General features: G+C 39.9%; 1 protein-coding gene across 1 annotated transcript in view; it reads left to right on the forward strand.

Annotated features, from left to right (window-relative positions):
• The window catches only part of MUC5AC (mucin 5AC, oligomeric mucus/gel-forming), an 84,348-nt gene that overhangs the window by 12,048 nt on the left and 51,414 nt on the right, over window positions 1-20,886 (forward strand). Inside the window, 27 exon segments of the mRNA XM_050336703.1 lie at window positions 482-737; window positions 1,322-1,371; window positions 1,967-2,067; window positions 2,196-2,347; window positions 2,855-2,993; window positions 3,091-3,204; window positions 3,507-3,686; window positions 4,187-4,426; window positions 5,081-5,237; window positions 5,849-5,977; window positions 6,305-6,446; window positions 7,716-7,759; window positions 7,854-8,060; window positions 8,409-9,684; window positions 9,865-10,272; window positions 10,398-10,805; window positions 10,933-11,342; window positions 11,479-11,872; window positions 11,998-12,406; window positions 13,610-13,784; window positions 13,966-14,216; window positions 15,611-15,794; window positions 16,181-16,379; window positions 17,326-17,504; window positions 17,724-17,793; window positions 18,579-18,610; window positions 20,483-20,517. Coding sequence (XP_050192660.1) covers window positions 482-737; window positions 1,322-1,371; window positions 1,967-2,067; window positions 2,196-2,347; window positions 2,855-2,993; window positions 3,091-3,204; window positions 3,507-3,686; window positions 4,187-4,426; window positions 5,081-5,237; window positions 5,849-5,977; window positions 6,305-6,446; window positions 7,716-7,759; window positions 7,854-8,060; window positions 8,409-9,684; window positions 9,865-10,272; window positions 10,398-10,805; window positions 10,933-11,342; window positions 11,479-11,872; window positions 11,998-12,406; window positions 13,610-13,784; window positions 13,966-14,216; window positions 15,611-15,794; window positions 16,181-16,379; window positions 17,326-17,504; window positions 17,724-17,793; window positions 18,579-18,610; window positions 20,483-20,517 — 6,341 coding nt within the window.

A 20,886-nucleotide genomic window follows, 5' to 3' on the forward strand; every position in this document is an offset into this window, starting at 1 on the left:
TGTGTTAAATTGGGGTTTAAATGTATTGACTTTCAAGAAGTTGAGGAGGAAAGGAATACCATAAAAGACGAGTGATAAACAGTCAGAAAAAAGAGGCTTTGTTAGATTACTTGTTCAGAACCAGCAGAAGTAACATGGAGAGCCATACCTTTGCAATAGGAATAAAATAAATAAGGTGTTTCTCGATTTACTTTCGCAAAAAAAAAAAAGGCAATGAGGAAGAAACATACTATGCATTAATATAGTTAAACTTTGTCCCTTTTCTAATTTGGACAAAACATTTGTATTTGTGACACATTTGTAGGGGAAAATTCTGCCCTAGCAGTAAAAAAATCCAATTTACACTACTGAGGATATCAGTAAAGCATTTGTATGTACATTGCCATGTTTATCATATATATTTTACCTCAAATACTTCATTTATACCTACATTGATTCTTAAATGAGCTACAAATGTAACTCACCTTTTTTTACTTTCAAGCAAAATACACCACCTTGTGTCCGAAATCTTTGAAGTACACTTACAATGTCGATGCCTGTCAACCCACCTGCCGGTCTCTGAGTGAGCCTGATGTCACATGCAGCATCAAGTTTGTCCCAGTTGACGGCTGCACCTGCATAAATGGAACATACATGGATGAAACTGGCAAATGCGTGCCTGCTTCTAGCTGTCCTTGTTACTACAAAGGAATGCCTCTGTCTTCTGGAGAAGTTATTCATGATAATGGTGTTGTCTGGTAAGAGATTTCTAAACAAAAAAATGAGATTGCTTACATCCAATCATGAAACCATATATACACCATGAAATCAAACCAAATGCATTTCTTTCCCTAAGAATTTCAATCGAAAAAATCACGTTCTTGAAAATTGTTAGGGCTACCTGTGTTTGCAAGATTGTAGAGGAATTGAACACAACATATTAGGGTAGGTTAGCCAAACTCCTACCCAGTCCCTCTCTCTCTCCCTCCCTTCCTGTCTTGTTTCCCTCAACACATACTTTTCTTATCTCTGACTGTAAAAGGCTTGTTCTATGGTGAAAGATAATAATGTTACAGATTATTCCCATGATGAATGGAATCTGAATTATTCTGAAGAACAGACAAACAGAGAGTAAACACTTAATATATAGAACATACTTGTATTTTGTTCTGCTCTAATATAAAATATTTCTGAACAAAAAAAATATTTTGGTAAAATACATGTATTATTTGTTTTATCACACAGTAATTTTTCATTATTTCAAATTCACTAGGAAACAGGCTGAAAATTAACCAAAAAAAAGTTAAAACACATCCATTACCTTTTTTTCTTTTTTTAATAGCACTTGCACCTATGGAAAGCTGAGCTGCATTGGAGAGAAACCTGAACCAGGTAACATATCACTTTATCCCTTAAGATTTTCTTTAATTCTCCCTTTCTGTCTTCATCCTTTTCAGTTCTCCCTTTTGTCATAATGATGCAAATTGTAAAAGTGGGAAATCAATCAAGAAAATTAACTGAGGACTTCTGTAATGTAGAGGATGATCACAAAATATAAAGAAATACTGTCTTACCTTTCAGATGGTTGAAATAAGTTATAAACCCCATGGGTTACCCAGTAGAAAAGAGTACCAGGTCGCCTCACTGAAAGTGAGGGGAAAACCATCCAAATTTTAATTGAAAGTAGTAAAAGCAAAAAATAAAACACAAAGTAATCCAGGATCTTTGTTTTCTTGGTTGGTTTTTCTGAAAGATGTTTCATGAAGCTAATTAAACATTAATTTCATGCAGTATTCCAAGCATAAGCACAAAAGCAGATAAATATGATTTCAAAACAATCAGTTTCTCTTTCTGGTCAAACGTATCATTTTAAGGTACACATGTCACAAAGGAGTTTTTCCCATTTTTCTTCAGTCTGTGTTAAGGAAACACAAAGATACAAATGCATGGCTGCTGTCATATTTCTTATGGCTTTTCTCTCTTTCAGTCTGTGTATCTCCCATGGTTTACATTGACTGTGGTAATGCCACTGCAGATGTGGTAGGAGCAGGATGCCAGAAGAGCTGCCAGACTCTAGATATGGAATGTGTAAGTATAGAGTCTTTATAACTAGTTGAAAGCACATTAAACTAGATCTCTTTTACAATAACCAGCTGCCACTGCACTCTTCCAGGAGGGAAGTGTTTCAAGACTTGTTTTCTCTATGGTCCTTACAGTACAGAACTCACTGTGTCTCTGGCTGTGTATGTCCTCATGATCAAGTGTCAGATGGCAAAGGAGGCTGTATAGCTCCAGAAGACTGTCCATGTGTTCACAATGGGAATTTCTACAGTCCAGGAGAATCAATCAGAGTTGGCTGTAACAACTGGTAAGAGCATATTGAAAAATAACATTTCCTTCAAGCTCTAGGGAAATAACATATGAGTGAACAGCATTTCACTCTAACAGCATCAAGATTTATAAAAAGGAATCCTACATAAAATGATCCACTTAGTACCTAAAAAGCAAGCTCTGTTTTTCTTGATGGTATACAGCCTAGAAATTGCAAGTGGTCAGAAGAACACCATGGTTTGGAGGCTGTCATATTCATTCAAGAAATCTTTTTTTTCTTCCCAGGACATCCTTACATTTCAATACATCCAGCAAAATTTAGAAATGTCAAAGAGTTAATGTTTTCTAATCCAAATCATTCACTACATCATTAAGTAACAGTCATTGGCTAAATCCCAAAAGTTCTTGAGCTGTGCTGCATTTCTGAGAATAAGCAAACTTTATTTTTTTCATTAGAGTCTTAACACAATATAAAATGCAGGAATGTACCTATATTGGGTGTATGTATAGCTTTTACATTTGGAGTGCTTTTTTTCTTACATAGCACATGTAGAAACAGAAAATGGCATTGCTCTGAGGAACCCTGCCTGGAAACGTGTTCTGTTTATGGAGATGGGCATTATACCACCTTTGATGGCAAACGCTTTGATTTCGAAGGAGACTGTGAATATGTTCTGGTCCAGGTAACAGAGTCTTTCCCAGATTTTTGCACAAAGTACCTTGCATTTTACCTCTGACCATGTAGCATAGTTAACATTGAATACCATTCCCTTGTTTCAGAACTATTGTGGTCAACAAGCTATGAATCAGGGAACCTTCAGAGTCATCACTGAGAACATTCCATGTGGCACTACAGGAACCACTTGCTCTAAGTCTATTAAAGTTTTCTTGGGGGTGAGTATTTTCTTTAAATTGTGCTAGAGGGATGGAACAAGCTGTCCTAGATAGACTGCGTTGCACAAGTGTCCTCCAAGATAGTGAAAATGTTACTAGACTTCTTTGCTCACTGCTAAAGATTCTGCTCTCTGCTAGAGAAAGCAAAGGAGGGAACTCCAAAATTTCTTAACGTGAGGTTGTTGAATAGAATCCTTTTGATGATAATAGTTGTTATTTCAATAAGTTACTGGCAACAGATAAACCTGAACCAAAATAGATACTTTATTAACTGGCCCTAACTTTTTCTTTTCCTGTCTTAGAACTATGAGCTGGTACTCAGTGATGGACACTCTGATGTCATCCAGAGGACACCTGGAGGAAAAATGCCATTCCAAATACGTTCCATGGGTATCTACCTGGTAGTTGACACTACTGCTGGTCTGATACTCATGTGGGACAAGAAGACCAGTATATTCATCAAACTTAGTCCCAGCTTTCAGGTACAACTTAAAATCAAAAACTTGAATAAAAATAATTCTGAAACATATCCACACTATTTCTCAAAGAAAAAGTGTGGAAATTTAGGCTGTACATGAAAGAGCAGCAATTGCATATTATTATCCTTGCTGTGTTGACTCAGATTGTGTACTATGCATTTCCTTAAATTACATTATTCAGCAATGGCATAACAGCAACTAGATCAGTACCTTTCCTCATGAAAAGACCTCACAGAAGAGACATGTTCAGGATCAGCTGAAACTAAATAGCTCAGTACTTCAGAACAAAACCCTTGAGTCTACTCTTCTTCCTATCTTTGCTTATCCTTCCTAACAAGTTAGAGACAGCTCTTTATGAAAGGCAATTTATGAAAATGTCCAACATCGTTACTTAAGAGGCACAGATAATCTTAAATAAGATGAATTCTGACATCTGTTACTCACAGATATGGGAAACTGACCTTAATTATTTTTGTGATTTTTGTGTATTTATCCTGATGCAGGGACATGTTTGTGGACTTTGTGGAAACTATGATGGCAATGGAAATAATGACTTCACTACTCGCAGTCAGTCTGTGGTAGGAAATGTGCTGGAGTTTGCCAATAGCTGGAAGGTGTCTTCTAGTTGCCCAAATGCCAATCGTACGAAGGATCCATGCACTGCAAACCCATACAGGAAAGCCTGGGCACAGAAGCAATGCAGCATTATTACCAGTGAAGTGTTTGCAAAGTGTCACTCCCAGGTATGACAAAAACTTTAGTTTTAAATTCTCTTGAGACAAAGATTACATCAATTCTTATGTGAGATGAAAAAAAAAAAAAACCACACACAAAAACACCACACAACCCACAAAACACAAATACCTAAATACACTTTGTCATGCTTTACAAAGTGAACTCAGACCAAGTTCCATGGAGACTGCATGGAAAGAATTTTCACGAAAGTATTTTCACTTGCATTTTCTCAGCTTTACCCTTGAACAAGTACACTAAAGAAACTGATAATATGGATTGGTTGTTTTTGTTTGTTTGCTTTTAATAGAAGGAAAAACCATAGATAAATCTCAGGATAGGCTTATTTTCTAATGGCATCATTTTCTACTAATATAAATATCAGCCACCTGATATGTATGACTGTGTGCTAGCTCGTAGTAACTAACAGTATTCTGCAGTTGTATCTTCAATATCGTGCAGTTCTTAGTATTACAGCTTAGTAGCAATAGCTTTAGTCTACATTTTCCTCCTGATTTTTTTTTTTTTTCAAAGCCTTCTCATGGTTTCTTCCTTTCCTTTGCTTTCTCACAGAGAAAACTGTCAGTTTCAGGTATTTTATTTAGCTATTTTAGGACAGTTCAAAGAGGAAAAGGGAATGAAAACTTCAATGTTTTCTCCATCAGGTTGAACCAAATGAATATTATCAAGCATGTGTGGATGATGCTTGTGCCTGCGACACTGGAGGAGACTGTGAATGTTTCTGTACAGCAGTAGCTGCCTATGCTCAAGCATGCAATGAGCTGGACATCTGCATTTCATGGAGAACCCCATCCATATGTCGTAAGTTTCAATCTACTACCTTTGGGAGGGGTCCAGAGGGAGAGAAAACAAAAAAAAAAAAAAAGGAAAAAAACTAGGAAAAAAAGAAGATAAAATTGTATTTGTAAAAGGTACTGTTGTATTCTTTAAAAAAAAGAAAACAAGCAAACAAACAAAAAAAACCACAAAAAAAAAGGGGGGGGAAAAAACAACCGAACAAAAAAGACAACCAACCACCCAAAAAACTCCAACAAAGAAATTTGAGTAAATAACTGGAAGACAATCTCTCTTACTAAAATGAAACCATGGATAGTAACTTTACAAGTGGTGTGATTAATGTCTGATTAACTTTTCAATCATGTAAATAAACACTAGTGCATACTAACTAAAATCAGTGATTCAATCAACTGATTTTTCTTGTTTAATGTGTAATTCTATTGTATGCTTTATAAATTTCTTTATTTCAAAAGGTGGTAAAAATGTAACAATTTTATTAAACTAGCAAAAAGACAATATACTTTTTGCCACCTATGTGATTATGCTGATCCCATGGGATTTTTACTGAGCAAAACTGAGAGACTAGTGAGCTGAAAGATCAAAGGTTATTTTGCTGACATTTCCCTTTCTTCTAGCTCTGTTCTGTGATTACTACAATCCACAAGGGGAGTGTGAATGGCACTACAAACCATGTGGAGCCCCTTGTATGAAGACATGCAATAATCCGAGTGGGAACTGCCTTCATGAGATGAGAGGTTTAGAAGGTAAACATAATAATGCATATCTCATTCCAGTTATAAAAGGTTAAAATGCAGAACGATTAACAAAATTTAGATTACTCAGTGTATGACATGCTTGTAGCAAAAATGGTAAGAAAAGACTTTTTAATTTAGTATCTTACTACCTAATGGAGCGTGCACTTGTTTGGAGTGAAGATGAGAACAAAATGCTCCAAATGTGCAATCAAAATAGTAGTAAGAGGATCTGAAATTCCACTTAGCACATGGAACAATTTGGAGAAAGCAGATATGAGTGTAGAGTTACTTCTACTTGTGAAAGGCCTAGTTTCAACTTGACTCTTCTTATCGCAGGCTGCTATCCACACTGTCCAAAAAATAAGCCTTATTTTGATGAAGAAACCATGACCTGTGTTTCTAATTGTGGTTGTTATGAAAATGGGAAAAATTACAAACCAGGAATGGAGATGCCTCCAAAGCAGAATTGTGAATCATGGTAAGATTAGTAAAGATTTTTTAAAATCGAGTTTAAAGTTGTGGAACACAATTCATCACACATTAAATTTGTTGTTTAGCAACAAGAAGCAGCCTAGTCAGAGGCTGATGAATAATATCTAATTTTCTTCCCTTCCCAGGAACTTAAATGATAACACGGTGAAACATTTTACCATTGAGAGATTAATTTACTACTTAGTCTGCATATTTGAGTGCTTTTAAATTACTATGAACATTATTAAATCATATAAAAAGAAAATAAAATAACAATAGTTAGGGAATAGTCCTAGAATTTGTATTAAGATATCCCTAAACTCATCATATGAAATTCTTTAGAAGTTAGCAGCCAACTCATCTCCATGGTTTTGAGCTTGTTTCTGCTATTTCACTGGTACTTGCATAGTTCCAACTGTCAGCAAGTATTCCCACACTTTACTCTTGACAAGTTGGGACAAGTGCTGCTAAGCCTTCTCTAAAACAGTATAAAGTTAGTGGAATTGGTTGTTAAGCAGTTAACAACTGTCTTAAGACATCTTTAAAGTTGCTATGCTTGACTATGGTAAGTAGTGCAAAGCAAATGGCAAAAAATCTTAAACACAAAACCCATTTGATCTAACCCAAATTCTTGGCATGTTTTGCAGTTCATAGACAGCTTTGTCTACATTATCTAGGCCATCAACAGCCCTAAACCTAAAGCAATAAGTAAATATTTATATTTATTTAAGTTTATTCAGTGTATGGATGCCCTCAGTCATTGTAAATAAGTACATCAAGATTCAGTTCTTAAAAAACAATAGATAAATTCCATTTAAAACCAGAATGCATTCTTGCATCTTTTGGAAGTCTGATGGAAATTTGCTGTGTAGATTACTTCAACATCCATGATACAGTGATCCTTTGTATATATCCTTACAAATGTAAATGATAGATTTACTGCATTTTCCCTTCCAAAAAATAAGTGGACCTATCAAGGTGATGAGAACATTTCAGAGAACCCTTGTTCACACCTTTGCCCAGCTCCCAAAAGCACTGATAAGGCTGCTGCATGTTTCATGGGCTGGCACAGAAGAGTTATTCTTCTTGCCAGAGAACTGCATGAAGACACCTAGCCTGAATTTGTACAGCAGAACTGAATAACTCAGAGAAGGTAGGGGCATTCTACATTTAAACAGACAAAGAATAGATTGATAGAAAAAAAAATGTGAAACAAAAAAATAATGTCATGAACTGATATATTCCCATTCATAATCTCATTTTTTCTTTCTTCCAGTGAATGCACAATTCATGGCAAAGAATGCAGATATAATGAACATGGTATGTTAACAAAGCTGTTTTTATATGATTAGGACGCATTTAAGGTATTCTGTGTTTCAGACAGCAAGGAATAACATCCTATCTTAATTTACAGAATGTGTCTGCTTCTATGAGGGACAGAAGTATAACTACAAAGATGTGGTTTACAACACTACAGATGGAACAGGAGGGTGTATTGTTGCAATCTGTGGTCCCAATGGAACACTTGAAAGGATTATCTATGAATGTCCAATCACAACATCACCCACAACAGCAACAACATTTCATTTCAGCACTACACCACCTGCCAGTACTTCTACAGGTAAATCCTTCATAGCCCATAAGTGTGTTCTGTTTATTAGTGAGTAAAATTTAGCTACAAAACCATGTCCACACTCACAGCATGAATGAATTAATACAACCTCACAATAAATTAGAGCAGTAACAAGGAAATAAACATAGAAAACAAATCCGCTTCTGAAACACCATATTAAATTACAACCTATTAAATTAAGATTGATCATTTTAAAAGTATACTCAACCCTACAGGATCACAATACAAGAAAAATTACACTAGGAAAAATGTCTGCCCATTCAAAATAACAAAAAAAAATTCTATCTACAGGAACTGATTTTAAGTTTCATGGTCTCTTCCTTTTCTCCTTTGCAGTGTCACCAACTACATCAGTATGTGTTCATGAGGTCTGTGAGTGGTCAGAATGGTATGATGGCAGTCTGCAAACCCCTGGCTATGATGGTGGAGATTTTGAGACCTTCAATAACTTAAGAGCTAAAGGCTATGAAGTCTGTGAAGCTCCACGGGATGTTCAATGCAGAGCAGAAAAATTCCCTGATATACCACTGAAAGACCTTGGCCAAAAAGTAGAATGCAGTACAACAGCTGGGCTTATATGTTACAACAAAGACCAAATTTCAACAATGTGCAACAATTATGAGATCAGAGTCCTATGCTGTGTTTTTGTACCATGCTCTACTTCAACATATCCAATTTCTACAACTTCTGAAAGTACAACATCTATACATTCAACATCGGAAGAAACAACAACAAAAACCATAATGACACCACCTGCCACCACCTTTCCTTCAACACCTCCTCTTTGCTTTAAAGAAGAATGTTATTGGTCCAGATGGTATGATGTCAGTTATCCAGGGTCTGGTTATGATGATGGTGACTTTGACACCATTCAGAACATAAAAAAAAAGGGATACAAAGTCTGTGAAAACAGAAGGGAAGTGGAATGCAGAGCAGTGAGGTTCCCTGACACACCATATCCTCTCCTGGAGCAAAAGATCTTGTGCAATACAGAAGAAGGCTTAAAATGTTACAATAAAGACCAATTGCCACCCATTTGCTACAATTATGAACTAAGATTTAAATGCTGTGAAAATATAACAGTACCATGCACAACAACAACTAAAGGTATTACTACTACAAAAACAATAACACCAACTACATTTTGGTCACCACAGTTCAGTACAACAACCGAAGAAACATCAACAACACCGCACTTAATAACAAAACACAAGACTACAATGCAAGAGACAACTCCACCACAAACAGATTATATTCATACAAGAACTACAACAAAACCAACAACACAAACACAAAAAGCAACAACTACTAGAGGTCCCACAACAACCAACATGATGACAACTACAACAACCCCCTGTGAACCCGAAGTGTGCACCTGGAGCGAATGGTTCGACGTCGACTTCCCCTCCGCCGGGCCCAACCAGGGAGACTTTGAAACCTACCAGCACATCCAGGCCGCCGGGAAGCGCATCTGCCGGCGTCCAAAGGAGATTGAGTGCCGGGCGGAGGACTACCCCGACCTTGCCATCCAACAGGTCGGGCAGGTCGTGCAGTGCGACGTCCACTATGGACTGGTGTGCAAGAACGAGGACCAGACTGGAAAATTCAAGATGTGCCTCAACTACAGGATACGCGTCCTCTGCTGCACCCCCAACTACAACTGCGTAAGCCCCTCCACCACCACCAGCCCCACCCCCAGCCCCACCACCACCACCACCACCACCAGGCCCACAACAACCAGCACGGTCCCTGTCACCACCTCCACCTCCACCTTCCACTCTTCCACCACCAGGCCCACCTCCGCAGAAATCATCCTCTCCACCACCACCAGCTCCACGCCGACGACTCACCCATCCACTGTCACCCTCAGCTCCACCACGGCCACCACCCCCTGTGAACCCGAAGTGTGCACCTGGAGCGAATGGTTCGACGTCGACTTCCCCTCCGCCGGGCCCAACCAGGGAGACTTTGAAACCTACCAGCACATCCAGGCCGCTGGAAGCGCATCTGCCGGCGTCCAAAGGAGATCGAGTGCCGGGCGGAGGACTACCCCGACCTTGCCATCCAACAGGTCGGGCAGGTCGTGCAGTGCGACGCCCACTATGGACTGGTGTGCAAGAACGAGGACCAGACTGGAAAATTCAAGATGTGCCTCAACTACAGGATACGCGTCCTCTGCTGCACCCCCAACTACAACTGCGTAAGCCCCTCCACCACCACCAGCCCCACCCCCAGCCCCACCACCACCACCACCACCAGGCCCACAACAACCAGCACGGTCCCTGTCACCACCTCCACCTCCACCTTCCACTCTTCCACCACCAGGCCCACCTCCGCAGAAATCATCCTCTCCACCACCACCAGCTCCACGCCGACGACTCACCCATCCACTGCCACCCTCAGCTCCACCACGGCCACCACCCCCTGTGAACCCGAAGTGTGCACCTGGAGCGAATGGTTCGACGTCGACTTCCCTCCGCCGGGCCCAACCAGGGAGACTTTGAAACCTACCAGCACATCCAGGCCGCCGGGAAGCGCATCTGCCGGCATCCAAAGGAGATCGAGTGCCGGGCGGAGGACTACCCCGACCTTGCCATCCAACAGGTCGGGCAGGTCGTGCAGTGCGACGTCCACTATGGACTGGTGTGCAAGAACGAGGACCAGACTGGAAAATTCAAGATGTGCCTCAACTACAGGATACGCGTCCTCTGCTGCACCCCCAACTACAACTGCGTAAGCCCTCCACCACCACCAGCCCCACCCCCAGCCCCACCACCACCACCACCACCACCAGGCCCACAACAACCAGCACGGTCCCTGTCACCACCTCCACCTCCACCTTCCACTCTTCCACCACCAGGCCCACCTCCGCAGAAATCATCCTCTCCACCACCACCAGCTCCACGCCGACGACTCACCCATCCACTGTCACCCTCAGCTCCACCACGGCCACCACCCCCTGTGAACCCGAAGTGTGCACCTGGAGCGAATGGTTCGACGTCGACTTCCCCTCCGCCGGGCCCAACCAGGGAGACTTTGAAACCTACCAGCACATCCAGGCCGCTGGGAAGCGCATCTGCCGGCGTCCAAAGGAGATCGAGTGCCGGGCGGAGGACTACCCCGACCTTGCCATCCAACAGGTCGGGCAGGTCGTGCAGTGCGACGTCCACTATGGACTGGTGTGCAAGAACGAGGACCAGACTGGAAAATTCAAGATGTGCCTCAACTACAGGATACGCGTCCCTCTGCTGCACCCCCAACTACAACTGCGTAAGCCCCTCCACCACCACCAGCCCCACCCCCAGCCCCACCACCACCACCACCAGGCCCACAACAACCAGCACGGTCCCTGTCACCACCTCCACCTCCACCTTCCACTCTTCCACCACCAGGCCCACCTCCGCAGAAATCATCCTCTCCACCACCACCAGCTCCACGCCGACGACTCACCCATCCACTGTCACCCTCAGCTCCACCACGGCCACCACCCCCTGTGAACCCGAAGTGTGCACCTGGAGCGAATGGTTCGACGTCGACTTCCCCTCCGCCGGGCCCAACCAGGAGACTTTGAAACCTACCAGCACATCCAGGCCGCCGGGAAGCGCATCTGCCGGCATCCAAAGGAGATCGAGTGCCGGGCGGAGGACTACCCCGACCTTGCCATCCAACAGGTCGGGCAGGTCGTGCAGTGCGACGTCCACTATGGACTGGTGTGCAAGAACGAGGACCAGACTGGAAAATTCAAGATGTGCCTCAACTACAGGATACGCGTCCTCTGCTGCACCCCCAACTACAACTGCGTAAGCCCCTCCACCACCACCAGCCCCACCCCCAGCCCCACCACCACCACCACCACCAGGCCCACAACAACCAGCACGGTCCCTGTCACCACCTCCACCTCCACCTTCCACTCTTCCACCACCAGGCCCACCTCCGCAGAAATCATCCTCTCCACCACCACCAGCTCCACGCCGACGACTCACCCATCCACTGCCACCCTCAGCTCCACCACGGCCACCACCCCCTGTGAACCCGAAGTGTGCACCTGGAGCGAATGGTTCGACGTCGACTTCCCCTCCGCCGGGCCCAACCAGGGAGACTTTGAAACCTACCAGCACATCCAGGCCGCCGGGAAGCGCATCTGCCGGCGTCCAAAGGAGATCGAGTGCCGGGCGGAGGACTACCCCGACCTTGCCATCCAACAGGTCGGGCAGGTCGTGCAGTGCGACGTCCACTATGGACTGGTGTGCAAGAACGAGGACCAGACTGGAAAATTCAAGATGTGTCTCAACTACAGGATACGCGTCCTCTGCTGCACCCCTAACTCCAACTGCGTAAGCCCCTCCACCAGCCCTACCACCACTATTACCAGAAGTCAAGCTTTCTCTACCAGCTCTCCATCTCCAGTCTCAACAACTCCATGTTTCTGCAAGATTGGCGATGCTATTTTTTCACCTGGTTAGTTTTCCATTTTTTTGGAGGAATATAATTCGAAATGTCTTCTTTATTTAATTTTTGATTACCTTAATTTTTTTTTTTACTTTTATTATATTTTATTTATAAGTGTTTTTCATTGTTAGTTTTTGTACTTTTTTTTTTTCCTATTTTTTGATTTCTATTTTTTTTTCGGTTTGTACAGGTGATTTGATTTACGACAGAATGGATAGTGATGGATGTAGATTTTATGCCATCTGTAGCCCAACATGTAATATTGAGCGACACACTGTCCCTTGTCATGTCACGACTCCTTTACCCACTACTTCCTCTGAGTGGTCTACCACAACATCATCAGTTCCTCTACCAACCACTACAAAAACTTCCCATTTTCACGGCTGTGTTTCGACTACATACCCTCCCTTAAAGGTATGTAATTTCTGACTTACGATATTTGAAATATTATAGCTTTTTAGGTGACAAGAGTTAAGAGCTTTTAATCCATAAAGCTTACATGTACAGGTTGTTGTAATTGTTTTACCAGTGATGGGCTAAATATGACTTAAAATTTGATTTTTTTTTTTTAATTTCAGGGTTTTATACTGACAAAGCACATTACATTATTCTTTTCTATTTACTTTAGTGCTAGTAAAACACTTATGCATTGCATCAGTAATAAAACCTCTCCGCCATAATAGAATGAGTTTTCTTGTGGATCATCTTGTTTCACTAAATAGAAATATTGAAGCTACTCTGGAGGCTTGTATCTGCTGGTCTTCTCCTATTCTTTTACTTCTATACCCTTTTTTTTTCTTTCATGGTGGTCTGTGCTGATAGTGAAGTGCACTATACATAGTATAAAGGACATCAGTTCCTTTAACATAAGACTTACCTCCCTAAACCCCAGAAGAGCTCCTCATTCAGAAGAAATGGCTCTAATTAAGGCTCCCACCTTCTTTTAGAATTAAAGACATTTATCACGTAGAATATTGGCAATCTTTTACTATCAGTGAAGATTTTCATTTTTGTCATTGCTTCAGATTTAGTAATGATTATACCTATTTGCTATCTTCTGTGACAAGAATTTTTTGTTCCTTTTGCAGCCTGGAGAAAGTTTCAAATTATCCAACTGTACAGAAGTCATCTGTAAAGGAGACAATGATATAGACGTAGTACCAACATATTGCCCACCTGTCAAGGAAATTACCTGTGCAAACAAATATCCTGCAGTCCTAGTACCCGATGAAAATGGCTGCTGTTACCGATACGAGTGTCAATGTAAGCACCAGTAGATAAAGGAATAAGCTTTTTTGAAAAAAAGCAAAGGTTTGCAAGGACTACATGGGCATTTTCTTTTCTTAGGGTTGCTCTTTAAATTACAGTATATTCACTTGAATTTCTCAATCTTTCTTCTTTGTTAGTTCTCATCTTAATCTTCCAAATATTTCCTCCATACCAGGTGTGTGTAGTGGATGGGGTGATCCTCATTACATCACATTCGATGGAATCTATTATACTTTCCTTGAAAACTGCACTTATGTCCTGGTGAAACAGATTGTCCCTAAATACGACAACTTCCGTGTTTACATTGACAATTATTACTGCGATGCAAAAGATGGACTCTCCTGCCCTAAATCCATTATTATCTTCTACAAATCTGCAGAAGTGGTGTTGACTCGGAAACTCATGAATGGTGTGATGACCAATGTGGTAAAATACATTTTTTTCTCTATTTTTACAAAAAAGAAATAAGGTCCAAAAGCCTTACTGATGCTCATTTGAGATACAGTCTATGAGAATACCATGTTGTAGAGGTGATGAGGGCAGAGGGTATTGTTACGGGGGTAAAACATAAGATTGCACTGGATTCTAAGGTCATAAACAGCTTAGCATGCAAATAACACTAGGAAACAGACTAACAGAGCTGATAGAGAAGGCACAAAGAATGCTCACACTGGTGCTTGATTCATATTTTGTGAAAATTGGTGCATTGTGCCATTCACTTATGTAAACAAACAGATGATGAACAATCACAAATGCAAGTCACAAGTGTGATTCTTCTCTTAGAGGGAATATGGGTATGTATCACTTGTCAGCTGGATGACAAGCAACTGCTTTCTCTGTATAGGAAACTTCAGGTGCCAAACAGAGCCCTCCATGCCAAACAACTCCCCCTCCCATATCCTACTGGGAAGAGAGGTATAGCTGAAGAAAGGGGGTGACTTGGAGTGTCACCTTCGTGATCCTGAACTAGTGCTGGCAAGCCAGTGAAAATGAAAAGTCAATCCCACTCTTACACTGAGGAATTTATTAGATAGAGAATGCAAAGACGGGGAGGAAAAGTTTGTCTTAACAGGTACTCTCCCCTTACAAAGCCATGCCAAATTCTCAGTCAGAAAGGCATGCTGGTTCTAGTGATTCCCTGTGAAAGAAAAAAGTAACTGACAGTTTTAACTCTAACTTTATTCCAGTGCACTGAGCAGAGAGTTGCAGAACAACTTCTAAAAAAAGCTATTAGGCAAATATGTTCACCTTCATTAGCTCATATAAGATACTGGCTGCAAACTAAAAAGCTTAGGCTAACAAATAAATATGACTGCAACATAAAACTGGCACTAGGAACACCTGACTTCATTTTGAACTCAGATAACTCCTCCAATGCCAATAATGTGTTGTATAGGGACAGTGTCATTATCCAGCAAAGTTATTACATAATGGTAGAAATATTTCTGTAGCTAAAGAAAACTACTACTCACTTTTATAGGAAAAATATTTGCAATACACAAAATTAGGAGGATAAAAAGAAAATACTTGAATATAGAATACTGTGCATTAGCACACAATCTGTACAAACAGAGTACGTAAAGGCCACTTAGTTTATTATCACATTTTACCAATATAGCAGTTCAAGCTGAGACATCAATGCAAATATATGCTATTACAGAGATGCCTGTGAGTATTGGATGTGATGCAAAACTACATGGAGTTATGCAATAATTATGAAGATTGGAGAATTTAAATATGATTTAAAACAATCAGGCAGAAGCAGTGCTTATTCTGAAGTTGTGTTTTGTTGTTTTTTCTTTTTTTAACCCTGCATTCAGATGTACTTCAACCAGAAGATCGTCAAACCAGGCTTCGAGAAAGATGGCATTTCTTTCTCCACTCTTGGCATCAATATGATTGTTGAAATAAAAGAGATTGGTGCAACTATCACCTTTAGTGGTCTAATCTTCTCTGTGAAACTCCCATATAGCAAATTTGGCAACAACACCGAAGGACAGTGTGGTAAGATAAGAGCACCATCTCCAGTGAGTGCATTTTCCCCACCCTACTGTGGTAGTTCTCACCCACTCTGGCTATGCAGTCTCATGACTGACAGAAATTTTTTTAAGAGCAGTAAAATGAAAATTAAAACAGTTCTGCTCTTCAACTTCTATAGGATATCAAAAGTTCGATATTTTGGCAATCAGGGTTTTTTGGGGGGGGCTGGGGCTTTAGACTCGTTTGTTTTTCTGTAACCTAAATTAAAGTTCATATAACTGTAAAGAAATCACTACCTATGAAGCAAGGCACCATATGCATTTCACAAGCATATCTAGACATATCAGCACAGAAATGTATTGGGCATTTCTGACATGGCTTATGAGACTTACTCAGCTTGTCTCTTCCAGGAACGTGTACAAATAACAAAGCAGATGAATGCCGCTTACCAAGTGGTAAGATCATTTCTTCCTGTCCCCAAATGGCTCATCACTGGATTGTTGACGACAACAAGACGTGTCATGGAGTACCAGTACCACCAATTATAACCACACCTTCACCAAAGCCTCAGTGTGAAACACCTCATCTCTGCAAGCTTATCCTGAGCGAGTAAGAAAAAAACCTGAACAAACTGTTTCTTTCTAGACAAAACGTCCAATATCTCAGAAGAAGAATAAAAACTATAGCCCTAGCATGTGATAACAGCTGAAAATGTTTGCCTAATGATAGAATATATACATATATGTATGTAGATATAGTAAAAAGCCTTTGAAAAGAAACAGCTCTGCCTAAATGATTTGCAAGCCAAAGATAACTGAGCAAGGAGAGGTGAAGTCAGAATATAAGGGATGCAGCAAGCACTAAAATCCATATTCCCTGGTTGCAATACAACCAGGGGATGCTTAATAACTCTTAGTTACAGTATTAAGCAAAGGCTTAACTCTACATTTGAAGTGGGTCTTCAGTACAAATCATAAAGAACCTGGTTATCAAACAGGTTAAGAAAGCAAACATAAACAGCCAAGAAGCATTCTTCATTCTTTATATATTTTATGTAAAACATGGAGCTCCCAAAACACAAATGCTTGTTTCCTGAAGTATTTTCTGTATTTGTGTATGCTGAAAACAGGGGTTTTTTTTTCAGCTGAGTCATTTATAAAGGCCCTCTTACATGTGCTTTCTGTAGTGTCTTGTAAGTTCTGAGCTATTTTCTGTGCAATTTTATTATCTCTAGGCTACCTTTGTCATCTCTTCTTTCTCGACCTGGTGCAGTTGCCTTTTACACTAAATTTGTGGTCTCAGACTGATGAAAAGCTGTGTACACATACAGAAACACTATGACCATTAACCTCTTCAGAAAATAAAAGGAGCTTCAGATTTCCGAATCTTTCCTGAACCTATCTTCCAGCTTATTGGCCATTCCAAGGCTTTGTTTCTTCACACCTTCCTTTCTGAAGCAGAAAGTCATATGCTATTAACTGGAAAGTGTTGTCTCACAGGAACACTTTATATAATGGCTCACTAACCTAGAAGGGGCTTTCTTTACTGTCTGCAGGATTTTTGCAGAATGTCATACTGTGATACCACCAGAACCATTTTTCAAAGGCTGTGTTTTCGATGGATGCCGCATAGATGATGAATCCATGCAGTGTTCCAGTCTGGAGATATATGCTACAGAGTGTGCATCTAGAGGTGTCTGCATTGACTGGAGAGGAAAGACCAACAATACATGCTGTAAGTATTGCAGAACTCAAAATGGGTGTGATGAATGGTAGAAGTTAGTTTTTTATTCAGTAAACATGTCTTCTATCTAACACTTGGCTACTGTTGACAAAAATCCAGTGGGGTCCTTTCTCACAGAAGCTGCAGACGAAGGCAAAGCTGTAGTCATTTTTGTGGCAAAAATACATCTACTGTCAATTTTTAATCTTTTTTTTGTCTTTTCCCATACAGCATTCAACTGTCCAGCAAGCTTGGTATACAAGCCATGTGGGCCCATTAATCCTGATACCTGCGATCAAAGGTATGGAAAGACAAAAAAATCTCATCCTTAAACAACTGCTTATATTTTTCTCTTTTTTCCTATTACTACCTATCTACTTTCCTTAGAAATTTAAGTTATTTCATAACAAAATGTGTTGCAATTTCAAATAATTTATTCAAGATTTATAAATATTAATCAGCCTTATCAAAACGTGCTCCTTGTTGCACGTCAGAAAGTCATAATTTTTTGTCTCTCTTATATCTGACATGACAACCTTCTGTATATGCTGTTCTGTCTCCTGCTTCACCGCAAAGATGTTGTATTCAAATACATATATTCCTCTCGTTCTAGCTCTGTTGAGCATCCTGGCTATGGAATAACTGAAGGCTGCTTCTGTCCTGAAGGAACGACACTACTGCGTACAGAAAGCAACATCTGTGTCCCTGAATGTTGTAAGTAACCTGTAACTAGTTTGGGGAATAAATAGAGATGGGGCTTGTTAGTCATGAGACCTGAGTATTACTGCTGTCTTCTACATGGTCAGATCATCAGCAAATCAGCCTCTTTAAGGTCCTTTAGTCCCCCCCATCTAAAAACTGAATAATAATATTATCTTTTTCTCATCATCCTTCCTTATATGAGACATACGAAGATGCTAGAACTCTACATTTCAGAAGAACTAGTCTGCATATTCTTTTTCTTGTTAGCTTTATCTTCACAGTATTTATATTTGCAACTGCATATATGTACTCCTTTATGTCAATTTTCAGTGGTGTGAATCTCAATTCATTTCATTATCTGGGTTTTTTTCTTTTTCTTTCCAGCTTGCAGGGAACCAAATGGAGTACCCAGATGGGTGAGTATCACAATCAATGTGGCTTAAAGTGCACAGACAAGTGAAACAAGATGATATTTAGTGTTGCACTAAAACAAAGCTTTGCTTAGGTTGGCAAAGACTTTGTCTTTTCAAATGTTTGTTCCGTTTTAGTCTTAAAAATAATCAGTGCTAGAGCAGCCCTCAGAAATGTAACAGTAAGCGATGAAGTATTCTTTCAATAACCTCACATGCAGTTTCTTTTATTTACAGAAATTTGTCTTGCTAAAGTTACTAGAAATGAAGGGAGAGATGGATAACAAGTTTTACCTGTTGCTGATAATGTTCACAGTCTGCATTCTTAGTTCCTCAGTTGCACACACATCTGCAACCTAATGTGGAAACGAGTTTGTCATAGGATCATTTTATATTCAAAAGTGCATGCAAAGCTCAATCACTTCTTTAGAAACCCTGTATCACTCGTGCTGACACCACTAACAAATAGAAAGTCATAGCTTTTCAAACACACTCAGAACCTTGTGTGGCCTCCAGTATCTTCCCCTAAGAAGCTTCAATTTGAGGGTCTCCTATAAAATCTAAGAATATGTAAAGGCTGATGTAATCAGGTATCACTGTATCCATTAATACGTCAATTAGGAGCAAACAGAATTGTTTTGGTTTGAATTTACTTAATTTTTTCTTCTTTTTTTGTGTATTTTTCATTTTTATATAGCCAGGAGAAAAATGGACAAAAGATTGCCAGGAATGTATCTGTGACAAAAATACTCTTAAGGTGCACTGTACAAAACACAAATGTTCCCTGACACAGCAAGTCTTTTGTGATGAGCCAGGTTACATGCCTGTTCAGATACAGATACCAGAAGATCCATGCTGTACTAGGACTGAGTGCTGTAAGTAGTCTTAATTCTTTATCATGGGGAATAGACTATATTCATTTTGGGAAACTACAGCAACCATTTCTCACTTTTTTAATACTTTGCATGAATGTAATAATGCTTTTCTCCCTCAACTCACTTTTTAGGGCCTTCTTGCAGAGCATATACTAAATGCCTGAAGATACCAAATTTAAAGATTAAAAGATTTTATATAGTTAGACACAGAAGTAACTGAAAATTTCTATAATTTAACATTGAAAAACTTTAATGCTGTTATCATCCGAAACAATATTCAAAAACTATTCAAAACATTTTCTGTTTCAAAGACCAGTATTAGAAAGTTATCTTAACTTTTAAAGAACCATAGTCTTGAACATTTAAAAATTGCTCAAGAAAGTTCCTGAACCACTGACAGTAACAAGATTTCCCAACTGGTACAAATTTCTTTTTGGAATTACCTCTTTCCAGCAGTCACCACTCTGTTGTTCTCAGACAATGTTGTATTTTACAAGTGTTATGGAAAAGTCCATTGACTCTGAAAACACCTAGGCATGTAGACTGAAATAGTCATTAAACTGTCTTATGAAAACAACATCATATTTTCCCCACTGGAAAACTTCTGAAGTTCATGTCAAGCAAAACTGCTTTCCTTTAAAAATTCTGAGTTCATTATTTTCTATATTTTCTTCCATGAAACAGACTGCAACACCAGCCTCTGCCCTGAGGTCACACCCCAGTGCTTAGAGGGACAAGAAATAATCACAATAATGCAGCCTGGAAAATGCTGTCCTACCTTTGAATGCAGTAAGTACTGTACACCTTCTTGTGTTATTAACTATTATATCTTTCTAAGTTTGTGAATACAAAAACCTTATTATCTGTGTTATCATACTGGGCCTTGTTGCGAATGAGTGTTTTAAGGTTGCCCCCACAGGCCTACAAAGCAGGAGTCTTTTCACACACTTCTGCCTCTTAAAACTTGCACTTCTGAGACACCATCTTTCTTCCTTCTTTACAGGACATGGCTGTGTAGTCAATGAAACTTACTATGCGGTAAGTACACAGAGTAAATTACCATAAAAATACACCTTCACATTGCTCACAATGCAATGGTTTTGAGATCCCTATCATGGTCCATATTTTGCAGAAAGGCCTGAGATATAATTATATAATATTACTAATTATTTAATCAAGATTAGCATATCAACACCCTCTATAAAAGCAAAAGCATTTTCTGCTCTCCTTTCTGCAAAAGCAGAATTTAATTCCAAAGTCATTATTACCAAACCAGAAACTCTTCTTAAATAAAACAACCAGAATTGTCGTTATGGATAGCTTAGTCTATGCATCTTTTGTATTGTCTGTGACTTACATGCAAAGAGCAATTTGCGTTTACTAACTAATCATGACTTTTTTCCCGAC

This window comes from Myiozetetes cayanensis, unplaced genomic scaffold (assembly GCF_022539395.1).
Source record: "Myiozetetes cayanensis isolate MyiCay16 unplaced genomic scaffold, myiCay2020 scf6-25, whole genome shotgun sequence".
NCBI lineage: Eukaryota > Metazoa > Chordata > Aves > Passeriformes > Tyrannidae > Myiozetetes > Myiozetetes cayanensis.